The 25,252-nt window shown below is 43.3% G+C and overlaps 1 protein-coding gene across 4 annotated transcripts in view; it reads left to right on the top strand.

Moving 5' to 3' along the window:
- The window catches only part of LOC143484360 (interferon-induced protein 44-like), a 35,521-nt gene that overhangs the window by 5,054 nt on the left and 5,215 nt on the right, over nt 1-25,252 (top strand). Inside the window, exons 2-10 of one of the 4 annotated variants that reach the window (XM_076983054.1) lie at nt 11,458-11,500; nt 11,601-11,673; nt 12,909-12,966; nt 19,192-19,291; nt 19,622-19,737; nt 20,290-20,323; nt 20,434-20,641; nt 23,836-23,883; nt 24,627-24,779. In XM_076983054.1, coding sequence (XP_076839169.1) covers nt 19,263-19,291; nt 19,622-19,737; nt 20,290-20,323; nt 20,434-20,641; nt 23,836-23,883; nt 24,627-24,779 — 588 coding nt within the window. In that variant the 5' untranslated portion in view covers nt 11,458-11,500; nt 11,601-11,673; nt 12,909-12,966; nt 19,192-19,262. The remainder of the gene's footprint in view (nt 1-11,457; nt 11,501-11,600; nt 11,674-12,908; nt 12,967-19,191; nt 19,292-19,621; nt 19,738-20,289; nt 20,324-20,433; nt 20,642-23,835; nt 23,884-24,626; nt 24,780-25,252) is intronic. The other 3 variants (XM_076983057.1, XM_076983055.1, XM_076983056.1) reach the window with 3 other exon arrangements.

Here is a 25,252-nt window from a genome sequence, read left to right as displayed (position 1 = left end):
AATAGCTGAGTTTAATTATTCCCCATATGTCACGTCCTGATTGCTCCACCCCCAGGGTGAAGTACAATGGTCTGTTATTACCCCATATCTGCCCATTCCATCTGACAGAAAAAGTTACTGGATTTTGGGACACGTGATAGTCTCGCTGAAACGACACATCGACCCACCATTTGCTCAAAGAGGTCGTGGACGGGTTACCTTTCTTATCTCCTAATGTCGGTTTCCATCTCCCCGAGTACTTTATCACTGACCCCCAACCAGGACACCAGTCTGCACTATAGAAACTCCCCCTTCCTTGACAGCCCGCATTAACTTGATTGGTCCAACATATGTACAAATCACATCCTCTGTATGAGGCATTGGCTCCCCCGCAGTCCACTACCTCACATAAGTCAAAAGTCCAGCTCGAGGCTGTACCATCTCTATAACTCAATTCCACACCTCCGTATGTCTGTACACACCGGTCCTTGGACTGTCCTACTGGCCTGGTTCCAGCTCCTCTTGGTTTTCTTACTTTAAAGTCTATTTTCTCTGGTTTGGTTGCGTTTACTAGCGGGTTAGGGCTGTGGATCTCATCGGGCCTCACCTCTTTGCAGGCAGTGTGATTGTCGTCCCACCGACACAAAGTTACGTTCACGTTATTGGATTGTTTCTGATTTCCTACACTAAATATCACCACCGCTCCTATTATCACCGCGGCTAGAAATGTTCCCCCCCATAGCCAAGTCCATGTTCTCAAAGTTAATCTCCCTACTCTAACATATTGTTGGTACTGAGCCTCATCTGGACGTCCCACATGTCCCAACAACATGTCTCTTATTTCCCACAGTTCCATCCTAGGATGGAAGATGGTGCACCACCACCTTGGTACCGGTTGGTTTAAGTAAAGTTTTAATGATTGGCTTCACAGTCCTCCAGTCTAATCCGTCTAGTCCACAACCCAGCTTCGGTATGGCTAGAGTGTTAATGTTCAATGATATTAACAATGTGGCCAGGTGTTGTATGCTTGAAATCAGATCTCCTAATTCTGGCTTCTCCCTGTAGTATCTTTTGGTCACTAAATGGAATATGATGTGTGTCTGTGTGGTTTGTGTGGCACACTTGCCTATGGGCACCTTGGCTATACCTGTAGTGCCAAACGCTTGTCTGATCTGCAGAGCCACTCCAGCTCTCAGGTTCAGGTCTGCGCTCACACAGTGTGCTATAGCCTCACAGTCAGTCTCCAACAGGTCTCCTTCACCTTCCTCCCACCAGTCCTCGGCTGTGATGTATTCTCTGTAAAAAGCTACACTGGGGTCGGTACTTACCACCAACTCCTTCCCTGGGGCTTCTCCTGTCTCCTCCAGGTGTGTCTTGATCTCTCCTGTGGTTCTTGTTGGTTCTTTTGCTGCAACACAGTGTGAAATGTGGTACCAAGTCTTACCTTTGTCTTTCCTCACTTTCACTGAGTGCTCGTTGGCACCTTCGACCTCCCACGGGCCTGTCCACCGTGGCTCGTTCCACTTCCTCTTGTGCACCTTGATCCTTACCCAATCCCCTGGCTTCACCTTCACCTTGGGTGATTCCAGGTCTTCTTTTCCTTTTTCCTGTTGAACAGACTTATTGATTTCACAAAGCAACTTGGTTAATTCTCTCATGTACTCTGACATCTCCTGTTCCTGGATTTCCAAAGCTGGTCCCTCAATCCTTGGTCGAGGGCACCCTGGCATGGGTCGTCCTGTCATGAGCTGGTGTGGTGAGAGATTGTATTTTCCCGTGGGGGTCGCTCTCATGGACATCAACATTAGTGGCAGCGCCTGAACCCAGTCCATGTCTCCTGCTGCGCACACTTTGGCCAGTTTAGTCTTAATGGTCTGGTTGGCTCTTTCCACCAACCCCTGTGACTGTGGGTGGTAGACAGTGCCAAACTTGTGGGTTAGGCCCAGCTTTTGTTCTACTTCTGCCAAGTGTTTGTTATCAAAGTGGGACCCATTGTCACTCCTAATCACTTTTGGTAGGCCGTACCTGGGAATCAACTCATTTTGCAACCATTTTATGACTGATTTTGAATCTTCCTTTTTGGTGGGTATAGCTTCTACCCACTTGGTGAATCTGTCTACCATGACCAGCAGGTACCTGTACCCCCTTACCCTGTTGTCTGGCCCCATGTCTGTGTAATCGATCACAATCTCCTCAAATGGCCCCGCGGGCACTGGGTATCCTCCAATTCTCACCCGGTATGGTTTCTTTACATTGTATGACTGACAGATATCGCATTCGCTCACGTATTGCTTCACGTGGTCTCTGAGGTATGGATGCCACCATAAACATTCTAATTTGGTCACCATGGCCGACACTCCGGAGTGAGTAGGCCCATGTGCTTCGCATAGTATCAATTTCATCTTCTCTAAGGGCAAAACTACTCTCCCTTCTGGACTCCTCCAGAGTCCTTTAGTGACTGCGGCTCCCCGGTCTATCCACAATTGCTTCTCACAGACCGTGGCTTGTTCTTGGATCTGTGCCAGGTGGCTCTCCGTCAACTCAGGCATGTTATGAGTTTCCAGCAACAACAAGCTCTGTGGGTTGTACCCTCCAGCAGCTTTGGCTGCTCTGTCAGCAGCTTCATTACCTCTAGAAACAAAACTGTCATTACCCTGATGTCCTCTTACCTTTATCACTGCCACTTCTTTGGGTAACATGATAGCTTCACTCAACTCATGTACTGCTCTCAAATGTTTGATTGGCTGTCCTGTGGCGTTAGTGTACCCATTATCCATCCACCTGACTAGTTCATGGTGGATGACCCCGTGCACGTATGCTGAATCTGTGTAAATGTTCACAATCTGACCTGACGCGTGTTCCAGTGCTCTAGTGAGTGCGACCATTTCTGCCAGCTGAGCTGAAGCTGGTTGTGGAACCACTCCTGATTCCACCTCCTCCCACTCTTCCCCACATGCTTGTACCACAGCGTAAGAGGCCTTCAGTTCAGTTCAGTTCGCAGCTGGTTTTCAGCATATTAGACCAGTCCTATCAGCCCTGCATTGGCTCCCAGTTAAATTTCGTATTGATTTTAAAATTCTATTATTAGCATATAAAGCACTACACGGGCTTGCTCCTGAATACCTCCAGGAACTTATTTCCTATTATGAACCCCCACGTCAACTAAGATCACAGGGTGCTGGTCTGTTATTAGTTCCACAAATTAACAAGGTAACAGCAGGGGGAAGAGCCTTTTCTTATAAGGCCCCCCAGCTTTGGAATAATCTTCCTAAATGTGTCCGGGACTCTGACACAGTCACAATCTTTAAATCTAGGTTGAAAACCCACTTATTTAGTCTAGCGTTTGATAATTAATATCCCCCTTAGATAAAGGTACAGATCCAGGGGTTCATAGACGAAGGGTTTTATGGTAGACTGGGGTGCTGGTGCTGTCATCCTGTCACTGCTCGTGGTCACTCAAGTTTGTTGACAGTGCAGTGGACGGATGCCATTGTCTCAGAATGCCCCCAAGCCTATGTTACCTTCTGGTTCTGCCTTTTTTTAGCTAGGCTGTAATAATTTAACTTAGTGCCGGAGTTGCTGCCACACTCCAGAAATGTTTATAATTTTACCTGTCCTGTATATGTCCTCATACAGAGCTAATTTTCCCTGTTTCATTTCTCCACATGGCTGCCCGCCTGCTTGAGGAATAATGAGATGAGGAGAGACAAGCGATCCATCCTGGCCGGCCACCTCCTGCCTAACCGGATGCCTACACCATGATGGACATTATTACATATTTTTCGGTCTAAATGGACATTATTGCATCTTTTACATTCTGTCTACATTCTGTCTATATTATTGTTGTTGTCATGGTGACCGGTGTCGGCCAGAGGAGGATGGGTTCCCCCCCTGAGTCTTGGTTCCTCTCAAGGTTTCTTCCTCATGCAAAAAACTAGGGAGTTTTTCCTTGCCACTGTCGCCTTTGGCTTGCTCACTGGGGGCTAGGACTCGGCACTTGTAAAGCTGCTTTGTGACAACAACTGTTGTAAAAAGCGCTATATAAATAAAATTTGATTGATTGATTGATTGATACCTTGTCTCCAACAACTCCCATCTGAACAGAGTTCCCATGCTCCTGGTTTAGTAATTCTGACCTTGTGCAGTTCTGGTCTGAGCTGAATGTATCTTTCTGTGGCGTCAGCGCAGTCATGTGGTGTCGCATCTTCGGCTACTTCAATGTTATCAGTCAGATTCACAAGTTTTGACGCAGTGTTGTACGTGATGTGTGGCTGTGTGAGTATGGCTTTTATCTTGTTCTGTCGTGCTCTTGACAAAGAAAAGGCTTGTGAGTTTATGAACGCCATTACTCCGTGATTGGTGCTGACTATTAGTGGGTGACACATTACCAAGTGTGCTGTCTTCTCTATCGCTGTGTTGAGTCCTGCCATGTATGTTGTGCATGGTCCTGTTCCTATCACTGGTTGATCTAATTTGGAACTGTGAAAAAATAAAATGTTCCTTCCTTCACTCTCCCCCTTCTGAAAGAGACAAGCATGAACATGATTGTCTCTTACAGAAACATTTAAATGAAAAGGTTGTGTGTAGTCTGGTGCTGCTAATTCAGTAGCGCTAGCAAGTGCTTGTTTCAGAGTTATAAAATCCCTCTCTGCCTCAACCGTCCAGTCAAGCTCCACCTTCCCGTTACTCAGACCTTTTGACACTGCGAGTTTTCTGAGGCTGTGAGCTAAATCACTGTAGTTAGGTATGTAGTTGCGGCAGTAGCCTGTCAGGCCTAAAAATGACATCATTTGGGACACTGTAGTGGGCTTTGGAAATGACAGTATTGACTGTCTCTGATTTGGAGTCAGGGTGTGACCTTTGTGTGAGATGTTTCTCCCCAGAAAGGTGACCATCGGCCTGGCCACCTGGAGTTTTGACTTGTTCACTTTGTAACCTAATTCAGCTAACAATGTTAGAACGGTTATGGTGTCTCTAAGGCACTTATCAGGTGAAGTACTAGCTATTAACAAATCGTCCACGAACTGTATTAGTACGGTGTTAGAGTCAATCAAATCATTGTCAGTTAATCTAGACAGATCTTTCAACAGACATTGATTGAAGATGCCTGGTGAGTCTTTGTAGCCTTGAGGTAGCCTGTTGTATGTGTACTGTTGACCTTTAAAGGTAAACGCAAAAATGTCTTTCACATTCTCATCAATTGGTATAGAAAAGAAAGCATTAGCTAAATCTATGCATGAAAAGCTGCAGTGTTCAGTCGTCAGGTTCTGCAAAGATCGATAGGGGTCAGGTACTGGTATGTTCTCAGTTACAGTGACATCATTAATGCGCCTCAAATCATGCACCATACGATACTCATCTTTTCCAGGTTTTTTAACAGGTAGTATGGGCGTGTTCCACGGTGACGTCGTGGGTTTCAGAACTCCAACTTTGATCAAATCTGCAATGGTGTCTGTAATACCTGCCATGGCTTCTGGCTTGATTCGGTACTGTGGCTGATGAACGACTGTTTCTCCTGGCTTTAACCTAATAGGAGCCATGTGGTGTGATGCACATCCTACATCTACCTTTGTCGTGGTCCACAAGTTGGCTGGGACCGTCTCTAGTTGTTCTTTGGCCTGGGGGTGATCCAACAGTGCTCTGCCGTGTGTGGCTGTCAGGGGCTGGTTACAGAAGTACGCCAAGTCACTGGTGTCACATGCGACTCTCCAGTACTTACCATCCGACATACCCTCTACCCCTGGCAGACAGGTTGGGCGAAACTGTTCCTTCATGGCAGTGGCCAGCATGGGGCCCAGCTCACGAGGTTCGTGTCCAGCCGAGACCAACAGCGAGACATGTGGTAGTGAATCCTGCTGGTCCGGGTTTCTCCAGTACGTCATCTGTTCTCCTGTTAACACAACTAGTGCAGCCACACCTTCAGGTCCAAAAATCATTGATTCACAATTTATATTTTGTAATTGACCTTCAATGTTATTCCACAGCTGTCCATAAACCCCATCCTCCCCTCTGATGTAATTAAAAGTGCAGTGTGTGCTGTCTATTGGTGGGGTCATACTCTGAAGTGACAGGAACCATGGTTTCCATAAATTAAACGTGTAAAGCAAATTTTTAGCAGTTGCTTGTTCCTCAGGATGTTGTAATGTGGCCCAGTAAATGTGAGCTGGGCCGTCCGCTGCTTGTTGATTAAGTATTCTGAGGCGCTCATCGTGGTTGGTGACAGAGACAGCTAATTTACCTTCACTCGGTGTGCATTCAATAATAGCTGAAAATTGACACAACAAATCTCTACCTAACAAATTAATTGGGCACTGTTAGACAAGAAATACTGAACGCCCTTTTTAGGATTGGGTAATTTATCTATCATAGTGTGCAAATCTCTGTGTGTCCACGGAGCGTATGTGTGTGCGTAACTGCTCCCTGGTACTGCCATTATCGGATAATGACCACCAGGGGTCGACATGTTCTTGGCTTTTTATCGCGTGACTACACCGTGCCTGTCATAGTAGGCGGGCACTCTCACCCATTGCTCGGATTCAGTCAGGTTAATAATACATTCATCTCCCACCTCGCTCTCCTCTGAAGAGGGAGTTTTCACTCGTCTGTTCGCCCCACCCTCGTCATTCTCCGCTTCCCATTCTAAATTTTCACCAGTCACAATCAATGTATCTCTACAGTCAGGTGCGCCTCTATTTCTCCTTTTATCATCCGCAGCGCATTTCTTTTGCTGTCTCGCACGCTCTTTTTCCAACTTAGCCTCTTCCTGCCTGATGGCTTTCTCCACGTCACAGACCACTTTCTCTGCTCTGTTCAACGTCTGTTCAAACCGGGTGGGGGCACTCAGACTCAAACTCTCATCCATTCGCTGTTCAATTCTTTGCAATGCATTATTTATCTCTGTTTCTCCAGCTTTCTCGCGATCACGGTCTTCGAGCCTCGCTAGTCTACTCTCTATTTTATCCATAGCCACATCACTGACAACCTCCATTACCACTTGTCTCCCCTCATCACATTCACGCTCTCTCACTGATTTTGGACGTGCAGAAGCCCCGTCCACATCAACGTCACTCATTTCACTCACAGACACAGGCGCCATCAGCGCTGCACGCGGACATTGAGGAGCACTGGGTTCACACGCTTTTTCTGCATAAGGAGGGGGCACAGGGAGTTCTGTCTTTTTGGTTTCAACTCGTTCTTTATCATTAATCTTCTGACAAATTTTCCGAAATGTTCTCACATACGACAAATAAGTTTCAGCTTCTTCCAGCTGGATTTTACGCTTTTGCTTAGTTAGGGCTCCGCTAGCCTCTAATCTTTTTTTCTCTTTATTAACCTGTGTGACCCAATGCTTCTCGATCTGCTCCCAATCAACCTGAGACACACCACGGTCGTCCGGGTCTGGCCACAACCCTTCGGATCGCATCTTCTCAAAACATTTTTTCACATACATCACCGTGTCAGACCTCATTCTCGGCACAGCACGTTTCTCCATAGTATCAACCAAATAATCCTCCAAACCCTTAATATTATCCATGATATAACTCCGATTTTTAAACTACTTCCAAATTACTTTTGCTTCGATTCAGAAAATTTTAAAACTTTTTCGTTGTACTCACTAGCACTTTAACACCCCCGAATTAATTCAGTAAACTTTATCACTTTATCGTCGTGTTCGCAAGCGCTTTAATTCGCCAGCGCGCACCCCAAGCGCAGACAGACACAAGTTAATATCTCCACACTCCAAACAACTCCAGTTCAACACAGCTCGCGCGAGTTTCACTTCCAGCACTTAAATCGTACGTTTACGGAGCGTTATAAACCAAATTATAATTTCATGCATGAAAATATATAATAATTTTTGTTTTACACTTTAACCTCTTATGAAATGTTTCTCTTGTGCTTGTGTACACAATGATGAACGTCTTTCTTGGGGGCTCATGCAATTTACTCAGGGGTTCAAATGTCCTCACATAAGAGGCTCATGGATTTATGGGCGTGGGTTTGTAAGTCCCCCAATGAAAGGCTCTCAAGTTTTATTATAGCACGTATGCTCAAACAATTTATACAGGTCTTTATTCAACATAAAACCACACGGTACATGAAAACCAACCCAACACCGCAATTTTGCAAACACGCATACACAGATACAGCTGTAGTTTCACCAATCACGCACGCAATTTCAACAAAACACACGGGGGCCCCCCAAAACCGGCTGAGCGCGTCCTCCGGGATTTCTTTAAATAATCTATTATTCTTGAAATCCCAGGCTACCTACTCATTCATTTAACCGTGACCGAGCGCGTCCTCCACCGTTCTCTTTTTTTTTTTTTTTTTTAGAACAATAGTTCCCCCTTTTTTTTTTTGAACGTGGGCTACCTACTCGTCACCTGAGCGCGTCCTCCACCGTTCTTTTTTTTTAGAACCAAAGTTCTTTTTAAGAACGTGGGCTACCTGCTCTTTCTCTGGGCACGTCCTCCACTGTTCTCTTTTAGAACCAAGGTTCTTTTTAGAACGTGGGCTGCCTACTTTCTCTGAGCGCGTCCTCCACCGTTCTCTTTTAGAACCGATGGGCTGCCTACTCTTTAACTGTTTACTGCAGTTACAGGGTGTCCTCCTCACGACTTTATGAGTCGTAGGGCAATCCTCCTGTCTATATATCGAGTTTGTAACACGTATACAATTTCAATACTAAATTTACAGAGAGTATTTCGCCTCGACCATTTAGTGACTGAACTTTAATTTAGCCTATGACGTAGTAACATCAGCCAATAGGAGAGAATGGCTCCTTACCTTTTTTCAGACCGCGCGGTTTAGTTCAGTCACCTCACGGACGGATTGACCTCCTCTCTTGTCCTAATTGCAGAATTCGACTCCAGCCAAAAACCATCCTCTGCTACCAATTTGTTGGGAATTTTCTTCTCTGGACCCAGACGGGCCCCAACACCGCCCCGATGAACCGACTGGTTTTTGACTGAGTGGTCCAAGCAAAGTCTTGACAACAAAAGTTCTTTTAAAATGATTTATATAGAATATTAATGAATGCAATATAATAGAAGTATTCGTGGTACAAACTCTTCAGTGCAATGGTGCTAGTTGCCTAGGAATCTACCTAACCCAAGTGGATCTCAGCAGTGTCCAAGCGAAAAGCCTCTCGTGCTGGGCGATGTCCTTTCTTTCATACTCTCTGTCCATAAGTTTCGATTTGTTAAGTTTCGATAACTCCCCAATCCTGGCTGCTCTCCATGGAAAATAACCTGCTCCTCTTCTCCCAGCCTGTGTGCCTGGTTATCTAAAAACTGCTTGCTACACATCCTGCACTGAATAGGCCCCTTCTGTTCTCCTCAAGGCCACTGAGGCCTCCTTACTCCTGCTTTCCCACAGTCTTCCTGAAAAACACTAAATTGACACATCAAGTTATTAGCCTTTAATTTTCTTTTTTCCAACACTACCTGCAACCTGCTGCCAAAAATGGCTAGAGCGCATGTGCGCTCCCCCACGGGGGTGGGGGTGGGCTCTCCTCCGCGCCCGCAAAACCAGCAAGCTGATTGGCTGTTTCTCCTGAAAGGCGGAACTTTATCCTTGAAGCGGCACTATGATTGGCGTTAAGAGATTTCCTATTCTCACAGCAGCATTGGCCTCCTCATTAATAGTACAGCTGAGCGAAAAGGTTCGGGGCTACTGGATAATCATTTGGGGCTGAAGCCCCGGAAGCCCACCCCAGGCTACGCCCCTGCTCGTACGTTAAAATCTCTTTTCAGCAACAACTTAACACCTTTAATGAACAAACTTAAATTAGATTTGCAACGATGGAGAGCTTTACTTTTATCTTTGATTGCAAGAATAAAATCCATCAAAATTAATGCCTTGCCTAAATTTCTCTTTCTTTTCCAGATTATCCCTTTGTTGCTACCTAAAATGTTTTTTTTTATATTTTGGATCAGTTGGTCATCTCTTTCATATGGGATGGGAAGGTCCCCAGTGTTAAAACATCTTTATTACAAAGATTTAAATTCGATCAGTGCCTATCTCTACCTAACTTCCTGTTTTATTTGGTCAGCCAATAATTATAGGGCTTGAAAAGCTGCTGTTAAATCCTTACACCTCCACCTAGAAGCTCCATTGAAATTTTAAATGGGAGAGAAACGCCGAGATATCTAATCATTTGATCAATTACTTTGAGTTACGAGCATTTGTTTGGCCATAGGCACAGAAAACTGCTCCATTAGCTCCCATGTAAATTTCTCAAAATCAGAATTGGCTTTTTCACAATTTGCCTGTGTTTAACTTGTCATAAATCAGACAGTATTGGGTCAAACCACACACAATTAACTTGGTACCTGCATTCGCCAGGTCGCACCACGCGCGTATCTGGTGGGTGTGGATGGTACTCTATATCGGCGCAATAGAGTAGATCTGAGGGTGGCAGAGCCTTCCGCTTCGGTGGTCATAGATGGTAATGATCCCATAAATGCACCTGCGTCTGAGGTCAGTCTGCCTGTTCCTCAAATACCAAAGGAGGCCCGCCCCTGTGCCTCTGCAAGATCCAGTACAGCAGCCATTACCACGTTCAGGCACTTACATTACACCAAAGCAGGGAGGCAGTTGAAGACACCTGAGAGACTTAATTTGTGAACTGTACTGCAAAATCTAAGGGTCACTTCTTAAAAAATAATCTTGATTGTATTGAAGTTTTACAAGTATGGCTCTGGACACCTTATCGAACTGTCAGGTTTAATGTTTGTCTTTATAAGTTTACTGGGTTAACATTTTAAGAGTGGTAACCACTTCGCTACTTTCTGAAGTAAGTTTGGGTACTTCTTTGTGTATTCTTTTTCTTTTTCTTTACTTTTGTAAAGGAGGCTGTTACGGGATCTGTTAGCTGTTGTCACGGTGAGGCGGCCCCCTACCGGCCGCCTCTGTCCACAGCGGCTGTTGTTGTTGTTTGGTGACGTCATGTGCGTCCCTCAGGTGGGCGGAGCCCGTGATCCGTCTCACCTGAGGGTCGTTTGTTTGCCTATATATGTCTTGTCTTTGTACCAGTTGACCGCTGGTCATTATATCCTTAATTTGGAGATATTGCACGGGTTTTAGGTTTGCACAATTTCTATTAAACCATCCTTTTTCCCTGAGACTTGGCGTGATCGCTTCCTTTTTGTTGCTCACCCCCGCCCGTCACAGCTGTATACTTTTATGATCTATGTTAGCTGTATACTTTTATTATGACACAACGGAAGTCGGCGCCTGTACCGGCATTTGGGCAATACACTTCTGACGATACACTATCCTTGCGTGTGCATCTTTTCTTTAAGCAATACAAGCACAATAACAAACACTGGCTGAAAGCCAAATCTGTCGCATGCTACAGGCACCGTTCGGAAACTGATCAGTTCAGTTAAATGTATTCAGTTCTGTAGATAAATGTGGCTTTTAGCCTGGTGTGGCTTATACAACATTTTCCTTTTTTTTTTTACTTTGTAGGTGCGGCTTATATTGAGGTGTGCTCTATAGTCGAGAAAATAAGGTAAATTAACTGCCTTTAAAGATCTACTTGTGTGATGGTTATAATGTTGTGGACTCCACTGCTTGTCACTTTGCAGTAATATGACCTCTCCTCCAACTAGGGGTTGGAGGGGAGTACTGCCTTCAGCGGCCACTGAAAACTTGGAGGAGCAGAGCCCTGGTGTATCTACTCTGGTAACAAGATTCACTCTTCTTACTGATGTCCACAACCATTTTATTTTCTTCATCAAGTTATGGAACACCATGAAAACTGACAAGAAAAAACACATTTCACATACATTATTTTCAGAAAACAGTTTCTTCCACAAAGATACACAAATTCCAATTTTTACAATAGTTACCGTGTGCGCCTATTTAGCCAGTAGTAGACAGTCCTTTTCTCTTTCACTTAGTTTTCCGCTCACAATTTCCCGTGCACATTACCCAGACAGGAAATGACGTCTCTCCGCAAATTTATAATTTCAATAAGGTCTAACAGCATAACTATGAATTGCATTGCTAATTTCTTCAATTTTATGTAACAAAAAAAAACAAGAAGAAATGAAATATAATAATCCCACAACATCTGGCATTGCCACAGTAACGCATTGCTGTATTTCGAGCATCAGCTACACCTGGCGTGGCAAGTCCTCCTTCCACTAGCTCTTGTCCCTCCCTCTGGGACTCAAGTGAAGTCTCCTGGTCTGACAGGGACATGAGGGAGAGTGTGTGCTAGTCCAGGTACACCCCTCCTTAACCAGGGGAAGCAGCCTCTGTGGAGACAAGCCCTCCTAGAACCAGGCCTCTCCAGGCCAGAGGGTCTGGACAGCCCGGGGGCGAACTCTGCGCTGGTTGGGTGGCTCTTCCACTGCTTGCAGTTCAAGAGATATCCCACCAAGACCAAACCAGACAGTCCTCCTCAACAAAGCAGACTGTTTTGGCCACCGCAAAACTGCACACATGGCCTGATATGGAAGGGGGAGAGGGAGTGGCTATTTCCCCTTCCTGGCCTGCGTACCTTTCAGCATCTGTGATGATCTTGATGGTGATGCAGGAAGTTGAGACAACAGCAACATTATCAACAATATTTATTATCATTTAGCGTGAGCTAATAACACAAAGACAAAAATCACTCCACTGAGACAAAATAACAGGACAAGTACAAGATACACATCACAACAAATGTAACACGTCACTATAAGACAAGAGACAGGTGCTACAGACACACACACTACAATGCACACACACAAACGAACACCTACAAGAACAAATCAAAACACAGGGTCACGCCCAAGGGAAGGAGTTAGGGGCTGTGACAGTATATTATATATTGACATTTTGACTTATTGTATATGCTTGCACAATAATATTAGATCAGAATATTAGATATTTGTTCACATTAATCATTCGAACTGTACCTTGTACTGCAGGTGACAGATATGGGGACACCATTTTCTAAACAATCTTCACCCCAACCTCAACCTCCAGGTCAGTTTCTCAATAAACCTGACATTTCTTTTGGAAGAATGTATAAACTGCACCTAGAACATACACTTATATGAAAGTGTACCTGAGGCTGAACATAATACAGTGGCTAGTAAATGTAGATGTGCAAAAGACATGCTGCTCATTGTTTTCTGTCTCTGAAGTTTGAATAATTTTAAAAATGTGAATTTCAAAATAAAGCTATAATTTACTTTTAAAGAAATATCTTTTTCTTTGGGCTACTATCTTGACATGCCTGATTTTATTACGTTCTGGGATAATACTGAGAGAAAAAGGGAAAAATTGTGCCACACCAAGAATATAGGTGTAACGAACCAACCAGGCAGACAAGGATCCAAATGCAGAATATAGTTGCTTTTATTTGAGACGTGAATACAGAGCACTTGAATGAGCGAATAACTCCGCTGAGCGTGTGTGGTGTATGGGTGCTGTAGTTGAGGTCAGGACAGTCCAGGGTCACGCCGGGTAGACAGAAGGCTGAAAGTACACTGGGACTAGGCTGGGAACGAGGTCTGGAACGAGAGCAGGGGTCAGTATACAGGAGGCCAATCACGGGGATAGAATGCTTGGTACGTGGCATGGCAACAATACTTCGCAACCCAGAAGTGAAAGGGGGAAGCTTAAGTAATCGTGAAATTGGTGAGGTAATGAGCAGCAGGTGTATAGAATATTCCGGGAGGTCATGTGCTGTTCCTAACAATAGGTTATTGAAAAAATGTGTAATGACATTCTAAACAGCCTCTGAAATACACTGGCATAATCTTAAACAATATGAAATATATAGTTTTAATATCAAATTATAATAGAGAAACATGGCAGTTCTGAATATTTCCAATAACATGGAGAATCATGTCTGCCAAGTCAAACCTCTGGTATGTCTACTGGTGTAACCACAATTTTTGGAGCAATTTTGAACATTTTGAGCCAGAAGATATTGTAACAGATTGTGATGTCAAACAGAAGGACCTCTGAAGACTCCAACTGCCACAAGTCAAGATTAGTAACTCTCTGTAAAACTTGACAAAAAAAGCAGATTTAGGTCATGGTCAGGTATGATTAAAATACATGTCAAATGGTATGACCTCAATAAAATGTTAATAAATATAAATTATCATAAAATATTCAAGTTACTATGAAAAATTGTTTGAAATATTCAAACCAAGGTCAAGTGTTTACATAGTCATCCACAATAATGCACAATAAAATTTGAATTTGAAATTTCCTGTGGAGTTAGTGGGACGGGCAGGGTGAGCGAAAATAAATGGAAGCGATCATGCTAAGTCTCAGGGAAAAAGGATGGTTTAATATGTAAAGTGCGCAAACCAAAACCCGTGAACTGATCCGAATTAAGGATATAATAACCAGCGGTCAACTGGTACAAAGACAAGACATATATAGACGAACAAACGACCCTCAGGTGAGACGGATCGCGGGCTCCGCCCACCTGAGGGATGAACACAACGCCGCACCCACAGGACAAGCTGCTGCTGTAGACGGGGGCGACCAGTAGGGGACCCGCCGCACTGTTACAGTTACACCATTGCAACATTTCCTTTATGAGACAAATTTGATCAATTTCTGGACAATATTTCTACTTTTGTAGTTTTTTTGTATTATTTATTTTTATTATTAATACGATTATTAAAATTATTGTTGTTATTATTAAAATCATAATATACCATAATATGCAGCTTGAAATGTAGTCTAAAAAGAATTATAAAATCTCTAAATGAGTTTTTAATTTCACATTTCTATAGGATACTGCACATAAACAAGAAATATGTAGGTGGAAACCTGTGTATGCAAACAACAAACTCTCTCCTCTTCTAATAGATTCCTCTTACAAGTAAAGATAAAGTTGCTCGCCATGTTAATGCGGATCTTGCTGCAAGGGCAAATGACCTTGTTAAAATAAAGCAGATACACTACATACACCCTCACATACACATACACATAAAAGGGTAGTTTTACTGAGAGGTTTGAAGTCAAAATGGAAGACAAATTAAGGCCCTGGACATTAGACTAACAGTTTCAGTCATCTTCTGTACTTTAGCTATCAAAGAGAAAGAGACAGGGAAAGATCACAAACATCCAGTCACAGATCTGCCCAGGGAAACACAGGTGCGGATGAGGGAAGAGTGGAAGCAGTATCAGAGGCAGTACAGAGAGAAGGGAAGAAGAAAAGGGTGCTTGCTGAAGTTTTGAACCTTACTCCTCTATCACTGAATTCAACAGCAGATGAGCAACTTTTAATGGTCCTCCAGAGCCCATAGTGTATGTTGCATGACTATGTGCAGCCAAGTTTAAAGAGACCACAGACATCCTCCACTCATGTGAGGGTAGTGCAGAAAAGTACCAGCAAACATAGAGCAGTGATGAAGAAAAGGGAGAAACTAAGGTTCATAAAATAATAATATGATGAATAAGGTTCATGAATTGTTCTTACTGTACTCATTAGGGATCAATATGTTTCTTCATTGTTAAAACTTTTGTTTTATATAGTATAAAAATTCATTAGGTTTTGATCACATTTATTAAAATACCTAATTCACAACTTCATAACTTTTTATTCAAATTTAATTGCTTGTCGTTTGCTTGTCGTCAGTTGGTGTGTAACGCAGCTCAGAGTGACGAGGCAGACACAAAGGTTGAGGAGAGCGAGATTTAATAAGGGGAATTCCAAACTCATGGTCAAACGGGCAGGCATGGGTCATATTCGGAGGGCAACAGGAACAAGACAAATACATAGGCATGACTAAGATGAGCATAAAATGAATGAGGCAGGGAAACAAGAACAGAGAGCAAACAACGGAGAAAGCAATTACCAAAAGGCAGCGATGACAGAACATAGATCCACAAATGAACTCTAAAACACAAATAACCAACAAAGGGCTAGGGAAACACAGGGATTATAAATACACAGGACTAAACTAGACACAGCTGAAGATACTGAGGACACGGTCGTGGCAGACGGGGAGGAAACCATCTGCCAAATAAACGTAATAATAAACATTATTATTAAAATATTTTAAGTATAATTTGAAATTATATTTCATAATAAATCATAATAAACATACAGTATTTCATCTGTACACTTACATAACTTCTACAGTAGAAGAATTGTGGTTACACCATTTGACAATTTGATGTGACTGTGATTCTTTAATTGGTTAAAAATTAGGGGTGGGCATAGATTAATTTTTTAAATCTAGATTAATCTCACTGAAATCTTGAAATTAATCTAGATTAATCCAGATAAATCTATATTAAAATGGCTCATATGCGTGCTACCCAAGTAATGACTAAAAGTCAGTTTTTGAGATAGGGTTTCTTAATACAGAGGGTGCGTTAGACCAGGGGCTCATCTCCTGTTTCCAAAATGCATCAATGACTGCTTGAGAAAGCTGTTCTACTTTGATACTTGAAGAAAAAAAACATGCTCGATAAAATGTTTGAGCATTTGAGCAGAAAGACGAACGGTTTATTCAGTTAAACATGAATTTGTAAGCCTATACTGTACATTAAAAGGGGTTGATAACATGTTTATTCAGCTAACATCCATCACTCCCCCTGCAAACCCAAACCTTTAGGACCTATTGCACTACACTATTAATATAAGCACTATTGCACTCATTGCATCTCTCATTTGCAGCTTTGCACCAAAAACTTGTATTGCTGCTATTAATATTTTTAGTTTAGTTATAATACTTTAATACTATACATAATGTAAATAGACTAGATGTTATACCATGCCACATAATCAAAACAGTCATACCATCATGCCATAATTGCCTCACCTACACCATGGTGCTGATATAAACCAATATCAGTATCTGTCCCGACAGATTACTGAAATGTTTTATGTATACATGTTGTCCCTCACTGTTTTTATTCTTTTAATCGTGTTATGTGACTAAGAGGTACCACTCAGAATCTCGTTGTATCATGTACAATGACAATAAATTCTACTCTACTCTACTCTAAACATAATATTTGAAATGTAAGCCAACATTTAGTACATTTAACCTCACGGACGTAATTTGGGGGGGGACTTTTTCGAAAGCCGGTTTTGGTCATCTGCAGTTTTAACGGTTAAAAATAAATATTTAAATAACGACGAATCTAGCGCTAGGACCATGCAGAAAATGACCGTTCTGAGTTCCGCTCCGGTAACACTTTACGTTCCTAAAAATGAATTTTCCATGAAGCAAACCTGGCGACTTCGTGTCTGCATCCATGTAAACACACATACGATTTGTAATTCACAGGTTTGAAAACTCGTTCTCGCCCCTATTGTGCAATTTGGTTAGGAATACAACCGAGCTAAACTATCAAGTTGAAAGTCATCATAGTTTGCTTACCCATTTTGACCCAATTCCCAACCCAACTTTAAGAATAGATTAACGGCAATAATTTTTATATCGCCCGATAAGAGTATCAAATTAACGAACGCCGTTAACGGCCCACCACTATTAAAAATGGTTAAAATGTCATATGAAATGCTATGGCACCAACAGAAATGCTAACTATACATCTGAACAAACATCTAGCATGTTGTTTTACAGTTTTTCTTGATTGGTTTGGCTCATTTCTTGAAACCAAAATTACATTCTACAAACTCTAAGATCATTTGGCACAACTGTCTTACAGATCAGCACAACAAAAGACCTGACTTGCAAAAGCGTATATCTGTCCCAAAATTGTTCACTTATGCTTCAATGCTAAATTCCTTTTTCATTTAAAGAGTCAGTGCCACAAAAATAGTAAAGATTGGCGTGCAATTGCTTTGGCCCATTTCTTGAAACAGACTGGACATTCTCAAGCATTTGGTGCTTTTATCAAAATAACCTGGATGGTTCAGCACAACACCATGGTTTGCTTTCAGAAGACCATATCCTTTCCAAAACAATTCACCCATGTGTCAAAACTCAATTCCCTTCTCGTATGAATAGTCAGTGCTACCAAAATGCATTGTCCATTTGGCATTGTGTGAGCACTTTAAGTCAAAATGGTAAGATGTGTTGTCACTATGGCAAAGGACTAACTAACAAAATACAATGGTGTATAAAACTGAAAAAGAGGATTTTACAAAGGTTAATCACACATGAAACTAATAACACCAAGGAAGTTGAAACCATTTTTATTCACACAAAAATTTACTTGCTTACAATACAAAAAGTAGTGTAAAAAGGAAATGTAAACATAATGTCCATTCTGTAATACAATCAAATAAAAAATAGTCCTATAAATAAAGTTGGGGGTGTGGTTTCACTTCACTAGTCACTGTCCTCACCCTCCCTCACCTGGCCACCGTCCTCAACCTCCCTCACCTGGCTGCCGTCCTCACCCTCCCTCACCTGGCCGCCGTCCTCAACCTCCCTCACCTGGCCACCGTCCTCACCCTCCCTCACCTGGTCACCGTCCTCACCCTCCCTCACCTGGCCACCGTCCTCACCCTCCCTCACCTGGCCACCGTCCTCAACCTCCCTCACCTGGCCACCGTCCTCAACCTCCCTCACCTGGCCACCGTCCTCACCCTCCCTCACCTGGCCACCGTCCTCAACCTCCCTCACCTGGCCACCGTCCTCACCCTCCCTCACCTGGCCACCGTCCTCACCCTCCCTCACCTGGCCACCGTCCTCAACCTCCCTCACCTGGCCACCGTCCTCACCCTCCCTCACCTGGCCACCGTCCTCACCCTCCCTCACCTGGTCACCGTCCTCACCCTCCCTCACCTGGCCACCGTCCTCAACCTCCCTCACCTGGCCACCGTCCTCACCCTCCCTCACCTGGCCACCGTCCTCACCCTCCCTCACCTGGTCACCGTCCTCACCCTCCCTCACCTGGCCACCGTCCTCAACCTCCCTCACCTGGCCACCGTCCTCACCCTCCCTCACCTGGCCACCGTCCTCACCCTCCCTCACCTGGCCACCGTCCTACAAGACCTCTCTCGACGAGTTGAATTTGTTGACCTGCCTCTGCCATTGTGAGGCGATGGTTTAAAACGTGGTCAATAAGCGTCGCCCGAATTTCATCTGGGACAACACAGTGTGATGGTGCTCCTCGGTCTCTTCCCCCTGTCCCCCTCTTCTTTGTCTTCTTCTTCCACCTCTTCCTCGAGCAGAAAGGTGTCTTCTTGCTTGTGTTGGGCTAGTTGCCTCCATGTTCAGTAATTGTATTGGTCCTAGTCAAGCTCTCTATGTACAGGCCTACAAGACTGATAGCATTCACAAGTATGGACAGCACCTGTCAAGTGTCTATCTGATTGGTCATCTGAGATGTGTGAACCTCCTCCTTCATTAGTAAGGTTCGAGTTTCAGATGTTCAATTGTAGTTATGAATTTATCAAATGTTTCAAGAGGTTGGTATGTGGTATTCATGGTATAATGCTCTTGACTGTGCTAACTGTACAGTAGGCTACTTGTACTAAATCCTTTGCAAAGATGCACTGAGATATTTGAGACATTTTCAATTTGACTAAACCAATGAGAAATGCTATTCTTTTGTGAACAATTGCCAAGGAGTTAGACTTGTCCATGTTGTTTTGAGAATGTCATCTCAAGAAATGAGAATGTTTTCAAGAAATGAGCCAAACCAATCGAGAAAAAGTGTAACTGTAACAAACTGCATGTTGCAGAGCTAGGAGGCGGACACAAACACTGAAGAGAGCGAGGTTTATTCAAGGGAATTCCATATTCGTGGTCATTGAAACAGGCACGGATCATAACAGGGGGGGCAATCCGAATAACACAGGTAAACAGGCATGGCAACACACACGGAGAACTCACAGGGCAACGAGACTCGAGACACAAAACAACCGATAACTGACTTGGGGCACACAGGGACTATAAGTACATGGAACTAACATGACACAGCTGGAAACACTGACGACACGGGCGTGGCAGACAGGGGAAACCATAGAGACAGACAACAAGGCGGGATCAATGAGCAGGGAACAACACAGATGCGAGGAACAGGGAAACTGGAGCGACAGCTAAGAGAGGGGGCGTAGCCTTACATGACATATTTGCATATTTGTGATTTGGACATCATACCAACCCTTATTTGTCACTGACCCAGATATAAGTAGGTACGTCTTTGAAATGAAATGAATAATGTGAACATAACTGTTCTATAATTGTTTAAATAAGTAAACAAAACATTTACATCATTTTTGCAGCCTTATTGTCATATAGACAATAAGACCTTTATAAATTCTAAGCAGCACAGAAGTATATTCTGAGTACAGTTTCATCTTTCATTTATCAAAGTTTGATTTTCATGCTTTTCTTGCCTTGTTTACAGAATTTGATAAACCATGGAGGCCAGTGACTTGGAAGTATGATCAGTGACTACAAAGACACATTAAAAGACAGACTAGTATTGTCATTAATTAAATAATCCATACAGAGAAAGTGTAACTAATGCCCAGCTGTACTTTCTACATAGCGATGAAAGAAACAAAGACCAGATGTTGGATAAACTGAAGAAATTCCAGCCCGGAAGTGCCGACGTCAGTCAGTTGAGGATTCTGGTCAATGGCCCAGTTGGAGCAGGGAAGTCCAGCTTCATCACCTCTATTAATAATGCCTTACAAGGCTATAACACAGCTGCTGCCCTGGCAAGTTCACTAAGTGATTCAAGTTTTACTCTTAAGGTAATTACCAGTCTCCTGAGCATTCGTATTCTCAGACTATTAGCTATTAACCATACAAGAGGTAATTGATAATTTGCCACATTTTGAATTCTGGAACAGTTTTAATCCACAGTGTCATACAGCAGACCCAAGGGGACCACAACACCCAGAATTGCAGCCATCATCTTCCTCGATCCTCCTCCCCTCACTACTAGCTCACTACTCCCTCACATCTGTTTTCAATTTAGAATCTCCCTTATATACTCCACCAGTCTATAGTCTCTTTGCGAAGTATTGCTGAAACTCCTGGAACTCTCTATTCGTGGTTCGAACTAGATTTCACTTTACGATTCTCCTTCGGATTCCCCTCTTGGTACCTTTGCCTGCTGTATACAACTCTCTGATACTGACATGGAATGTTATTGACACAGAGTTTGCATTACAGTTGGATTCTGTCTACTACTGCACTCTTAATAAAATCCAGTTTTTACATTTCCACACGTCTGCAAGACACTATGGTCCATCCATCACACAGAGAGCCAAAGTGTCTCCCATTTTGCTGGTTGTCTTACCACCCGGTCCACATAGACCGGTCTGTTTTAACACACAAAAAAAAACATTTTCACCACCAAATTTATTGGTTTTATTAAACACTTTTAACTGTGAACAACATCTCAGATAGTTATCATGAATTTATAGAATTACACATAAAATATCTAGTGAAAATACAAATGCACTGAAAATATATTACAAAAGGAACATGTAATGAAAAAAAAAACCAAACTCAACATGGTGTGTGTGTGTGTGTCTGTGTACGTATGTGTGTGTGTCTGTCTGTGTGTGTGTGTGTGCACGCGCACATGTGAATTCATGCACATGAGTGGCATGTCACACTCAGATCAGAGTGGGCCTTGCAAACATAGGCATAACGTGTGTGTGTCTGTGTGTGTAGGTGTGTGTGTGTCTGTGTTTGTACGTGTGTGTGTAGGTGTGTGTGTGTGTGTGTAGGTGTGTTTGTGTGAGTGATTGTGTGCGTGTCTGTGTGTTTAGGTGTGTGTGTGTGTGTGTGTGTGTGTGTGTGTGTGTGTGTGTGTGTGTGCACGCGCGCATGTGAATTCATGCACGAGTGGCATGTCACACTCAGATCAGAGTGGGAAGTAGTTTGCCTTGCAAACATAGGCATAACGTGTGTGTGTGTCTGTGTGTGTAGGTGTGTGTGAGTGAGTGACTGTGTGTGTGTAGGTGTGTGTGTGAGTGTAGGTGTGTGTGTGTGTGTGTCGGTGTGTGTGTAGGTGTGTGAGTGAGTGTGTGTGTGTGTGTGTGTGTGTGTGTGTGTGTGTGTCTGTGTGTGTGTGTGTGTGTCTGTGTGTGTGTGAGTGTGTATGGGGGTGTTTTCTGTCTGATAGATGAATATATTCTGAATACCCATTCATTTCCTGTGACGGTCACGCTTGACCGGCAACAACACAGATGTAAAACGTTGGTTTAAAACACTCAAAATTCAATGAAAAAGATGATCATCACTTTTATATGTTCCAGTGCATAGTGTGGAGGATGGCATAAGGCCTTGCAGCAATCAGATGTAAAACACAATATTTATGAGTGGTTTAAGTTGTAAATCGGTCAGTTATGACCCGAATACGACTTAATTGAACTGAATTCTATATAATGTTTACACTGTAAACATTGTATTACCACAAACCAGATAATTTTCTTACTAGATATTCCACACTTTTTTTGGTCCATAAATTTTATACATTTTCCAGCTCCACCATCATTATTCTTATTGATAGGATTGTACTCAAGATTTTCTTAGAGCTTTGAACCAGAACTTTGATCTGTACAAAGTTGAATGTGCTGACAACAAAATCACACAAAAATCATCAATGGAAATCAAATTTATTAACCAATGGAGGCCTGGATTTGGAGCCAAACACAAAATAAAAGTGGAAAAACACACTACAGGCTGATTCAACTTTGATGTAATGTCCTTAAAACAAGTCAAAATGAGGCTCAGTATTGTGTGTGGCCTCCACGTGCCTGTATGACCTCCCTACAACGCATGGGCATGCTCCTGATGAGGTGGCGGATGGTCTCCTGAGGGATCTCCTCCCAGACCTGGACTAAAGCAACCGCCAACTCCTGGACAGTCTGTGGTGCAACGTGACGTTGGTGGATGGAGCGAGACATGATGTCCCAGATGTGCTCAATCGGATTCAGGTCTGGGGAAAGGGCGAGCCAGTCCATAGCTTCAATGCCTTCATCTTGCAGGAACTGCTGACACACTCCAGCCACATGAGGTCTAGCATTGTCCTGCATTAGGAGGAACCCAGGGCCAACCGCACCAGCATATGATCTCACAAAGGGTCTGAGGATCTCATCTCGGTATCTAATGGCAGTCAGGCTACCTCTGTTGAGCACATGGAGGGCTGTACAGCCCTCCAAAGAAATGCCACCCCACACCATTACTGACCCACTGCCAAACTGGTCATGCTGAAGGATGTTGCAGGCAGCAGATCGCTCTCCACAGCGTCTCCAGACTCTGTCACGTCTGTCACATGTGCTCAGTGTGAACCTGCTTTCATCTGTGAAGAGCATAAGGTGCCAGTGGCGAATTTGCCAATCCTGGTGTTCTCTGGCAAATGCCAAGCGTCCTGCACGGTGTTGGGCTGTGAGCACAACCTCCATCTGTGGACGTCGGGCCCTCATACCATCCTCATGGAGTCGGTTTCTAACCGTTTGTGCAGACACATGCACATTTGTGGCCTGCTGGAGGTCATTTTGCAGGGCTCTGGCAGTGCTCCTCCTGTTCCTTCTTGCACAAAGGCGGAGGTAGCGGTCCTGCTGCTGGGTTGTTGCCCTCCTACGGCCTCCTCCACATCTCCTGGTGTACTGGCCTGTCTCCTGGTAGTGCCTCCAGCCTCTGGACACTACGCTGACAGACACAGCAAACCTTCTTGCCACAGCTCACATTGATGTGCCATCATGGATGAGCTGCACTACCTGAGCCACTTGTGTGGGTTGTAGAGTCTGTCTCATGCTACCACGAGTGTGAAAGGACCACCAAACATTCAAAAGTGACCAAAACATCAGCCAGAAAGCATAGGTACTGAGAAGTGGTCTGTGGTCCCCACCTGCAGAACCACTCCTTTATAGGGGGGGTCTTGCTAATTGCCTCTGATTTCTACATGTTGTCTATTCCATTTGCACAACAGCAGGTGAAATTGATTCACAACAATCAGTGTTGCTTCCTAACTGAACAGGTTGGTTTCACAGAAGTGTGGTTGACTTGGAGTTATATTGTGTTGTTTTTTATTGAGCAGTGTATATATATATATATATATATATATATATATCAAACAGCTATATATATCAAATCAATATTCATTATCACGTATCAGTTCTGCTATGTATACTTGCAAACAGGCTTTGTAGGGGAGATGTAGGGGTGGAAGTAAATGCAAAGCCCCAACGTAAAACAAAAAAAAAACACCAAAATATCTATGATGATTGACTCTATTTATGGAAAAAAGTATTATATATATTATGTAGATAACATTATGAGCCTGTAATATTGGTACATACTTCAAAATCAAGGATACAATAACCAGCAGTCAATTGGTAGTACAAAGACAAGACATATATAGATGACAAACGACCCTCAGGTGTGAGAGATCCTAATAGGCCCCGCCTGCCTGAAGGACGAACACAAAACAACAACAGGACAACATGAGTCGGCCAACAGGGGGCCTCCATACCGTGACAACTGGGAAGTTCACAGAACTTAGTTTGAGATCAGGAATAAACAGCGTTTTTACAGTCAGGTTCTTTTATTTTAAATATAAATTGCACACAGTTTTTGTAGGGGAGATTTAGGGAAGGCAGTAAATGCAAAACAAAAAAAACACCAACATGTCTGGGCTGATTGATTACATTTGTTTTAAGTTAAGTATTATATAGATTATGATCTTTAATATTGATACATGCTTCTGTATGCTGTTTCCAGTACAAAACACACAGGTTTAAGAAAAATCTACCAGGGTCCTTTTATCCATTTGTCTTAAATGACATCATGGGACTGGAGGAAGGGAATTCACGAGGAGTCCACAGTGAAGATATAATCGGAATACTGCAGGGTCACATTAAGCAGGGCTACACTGTAAGTATATTGTTAACACTGGATGGAAAACAGAGTACTGGTACTTTGTGGAACTGTTTGGATGGTGTATTCCTGCTACACAGCTTACTTATGCAATGCAAAAATAACCAGAGATAACCAGAAAGGGTTGGTGCATGGAGATATCTCTTCTGCAGAGAATAAGGACACTAAAGCTTTGATAAACTGGTTTATGTCACAGTACAGCTCCTGACTCCTCCCTCAGATGTGTGTGTGTGTGTGTGTGTGTGTGTGTGTGTGTGTGTGTGTGTGTGTGTGTGTGCGCATGCGTGTTCATCTTCATCATGCACCTGTTCCTTATTAATATGATGCGCTACACTTGTGTTTCATTTGTATTTGTGCGTTTAAGTGTGCGACTTCTCTCGTGTCTTTGTCTGTTTAAAAAACCAACATAAAACCACACTCCCACCTTGCATCCTGCTTCACCCTTGCGTTACGATTTGATTGAAAACCCG

The sequence above is a fragment of the Brachyhypopomus gauderio genome, chromosome 20 (genome assembly GCF_052324685.1).
Source record: "Brachyhypopomus gauderio isolate BG-103 chromosome 20, BGAUD_0.2, whole genome shotgun sequence".
Classification (NCBI taxonomy): domain Eukaryota; kingdom Metazoa; phylum Chordata; class Actinopteri; order Gymnotiformes; family Hypopomidae; genus Brachyhypopomus; species Brachyhypopomus gauderio.
Note: the sequence above shows the minus strand (reverse complement) of the source record. Positions and strands in the feature narration are given on the sequence as shown.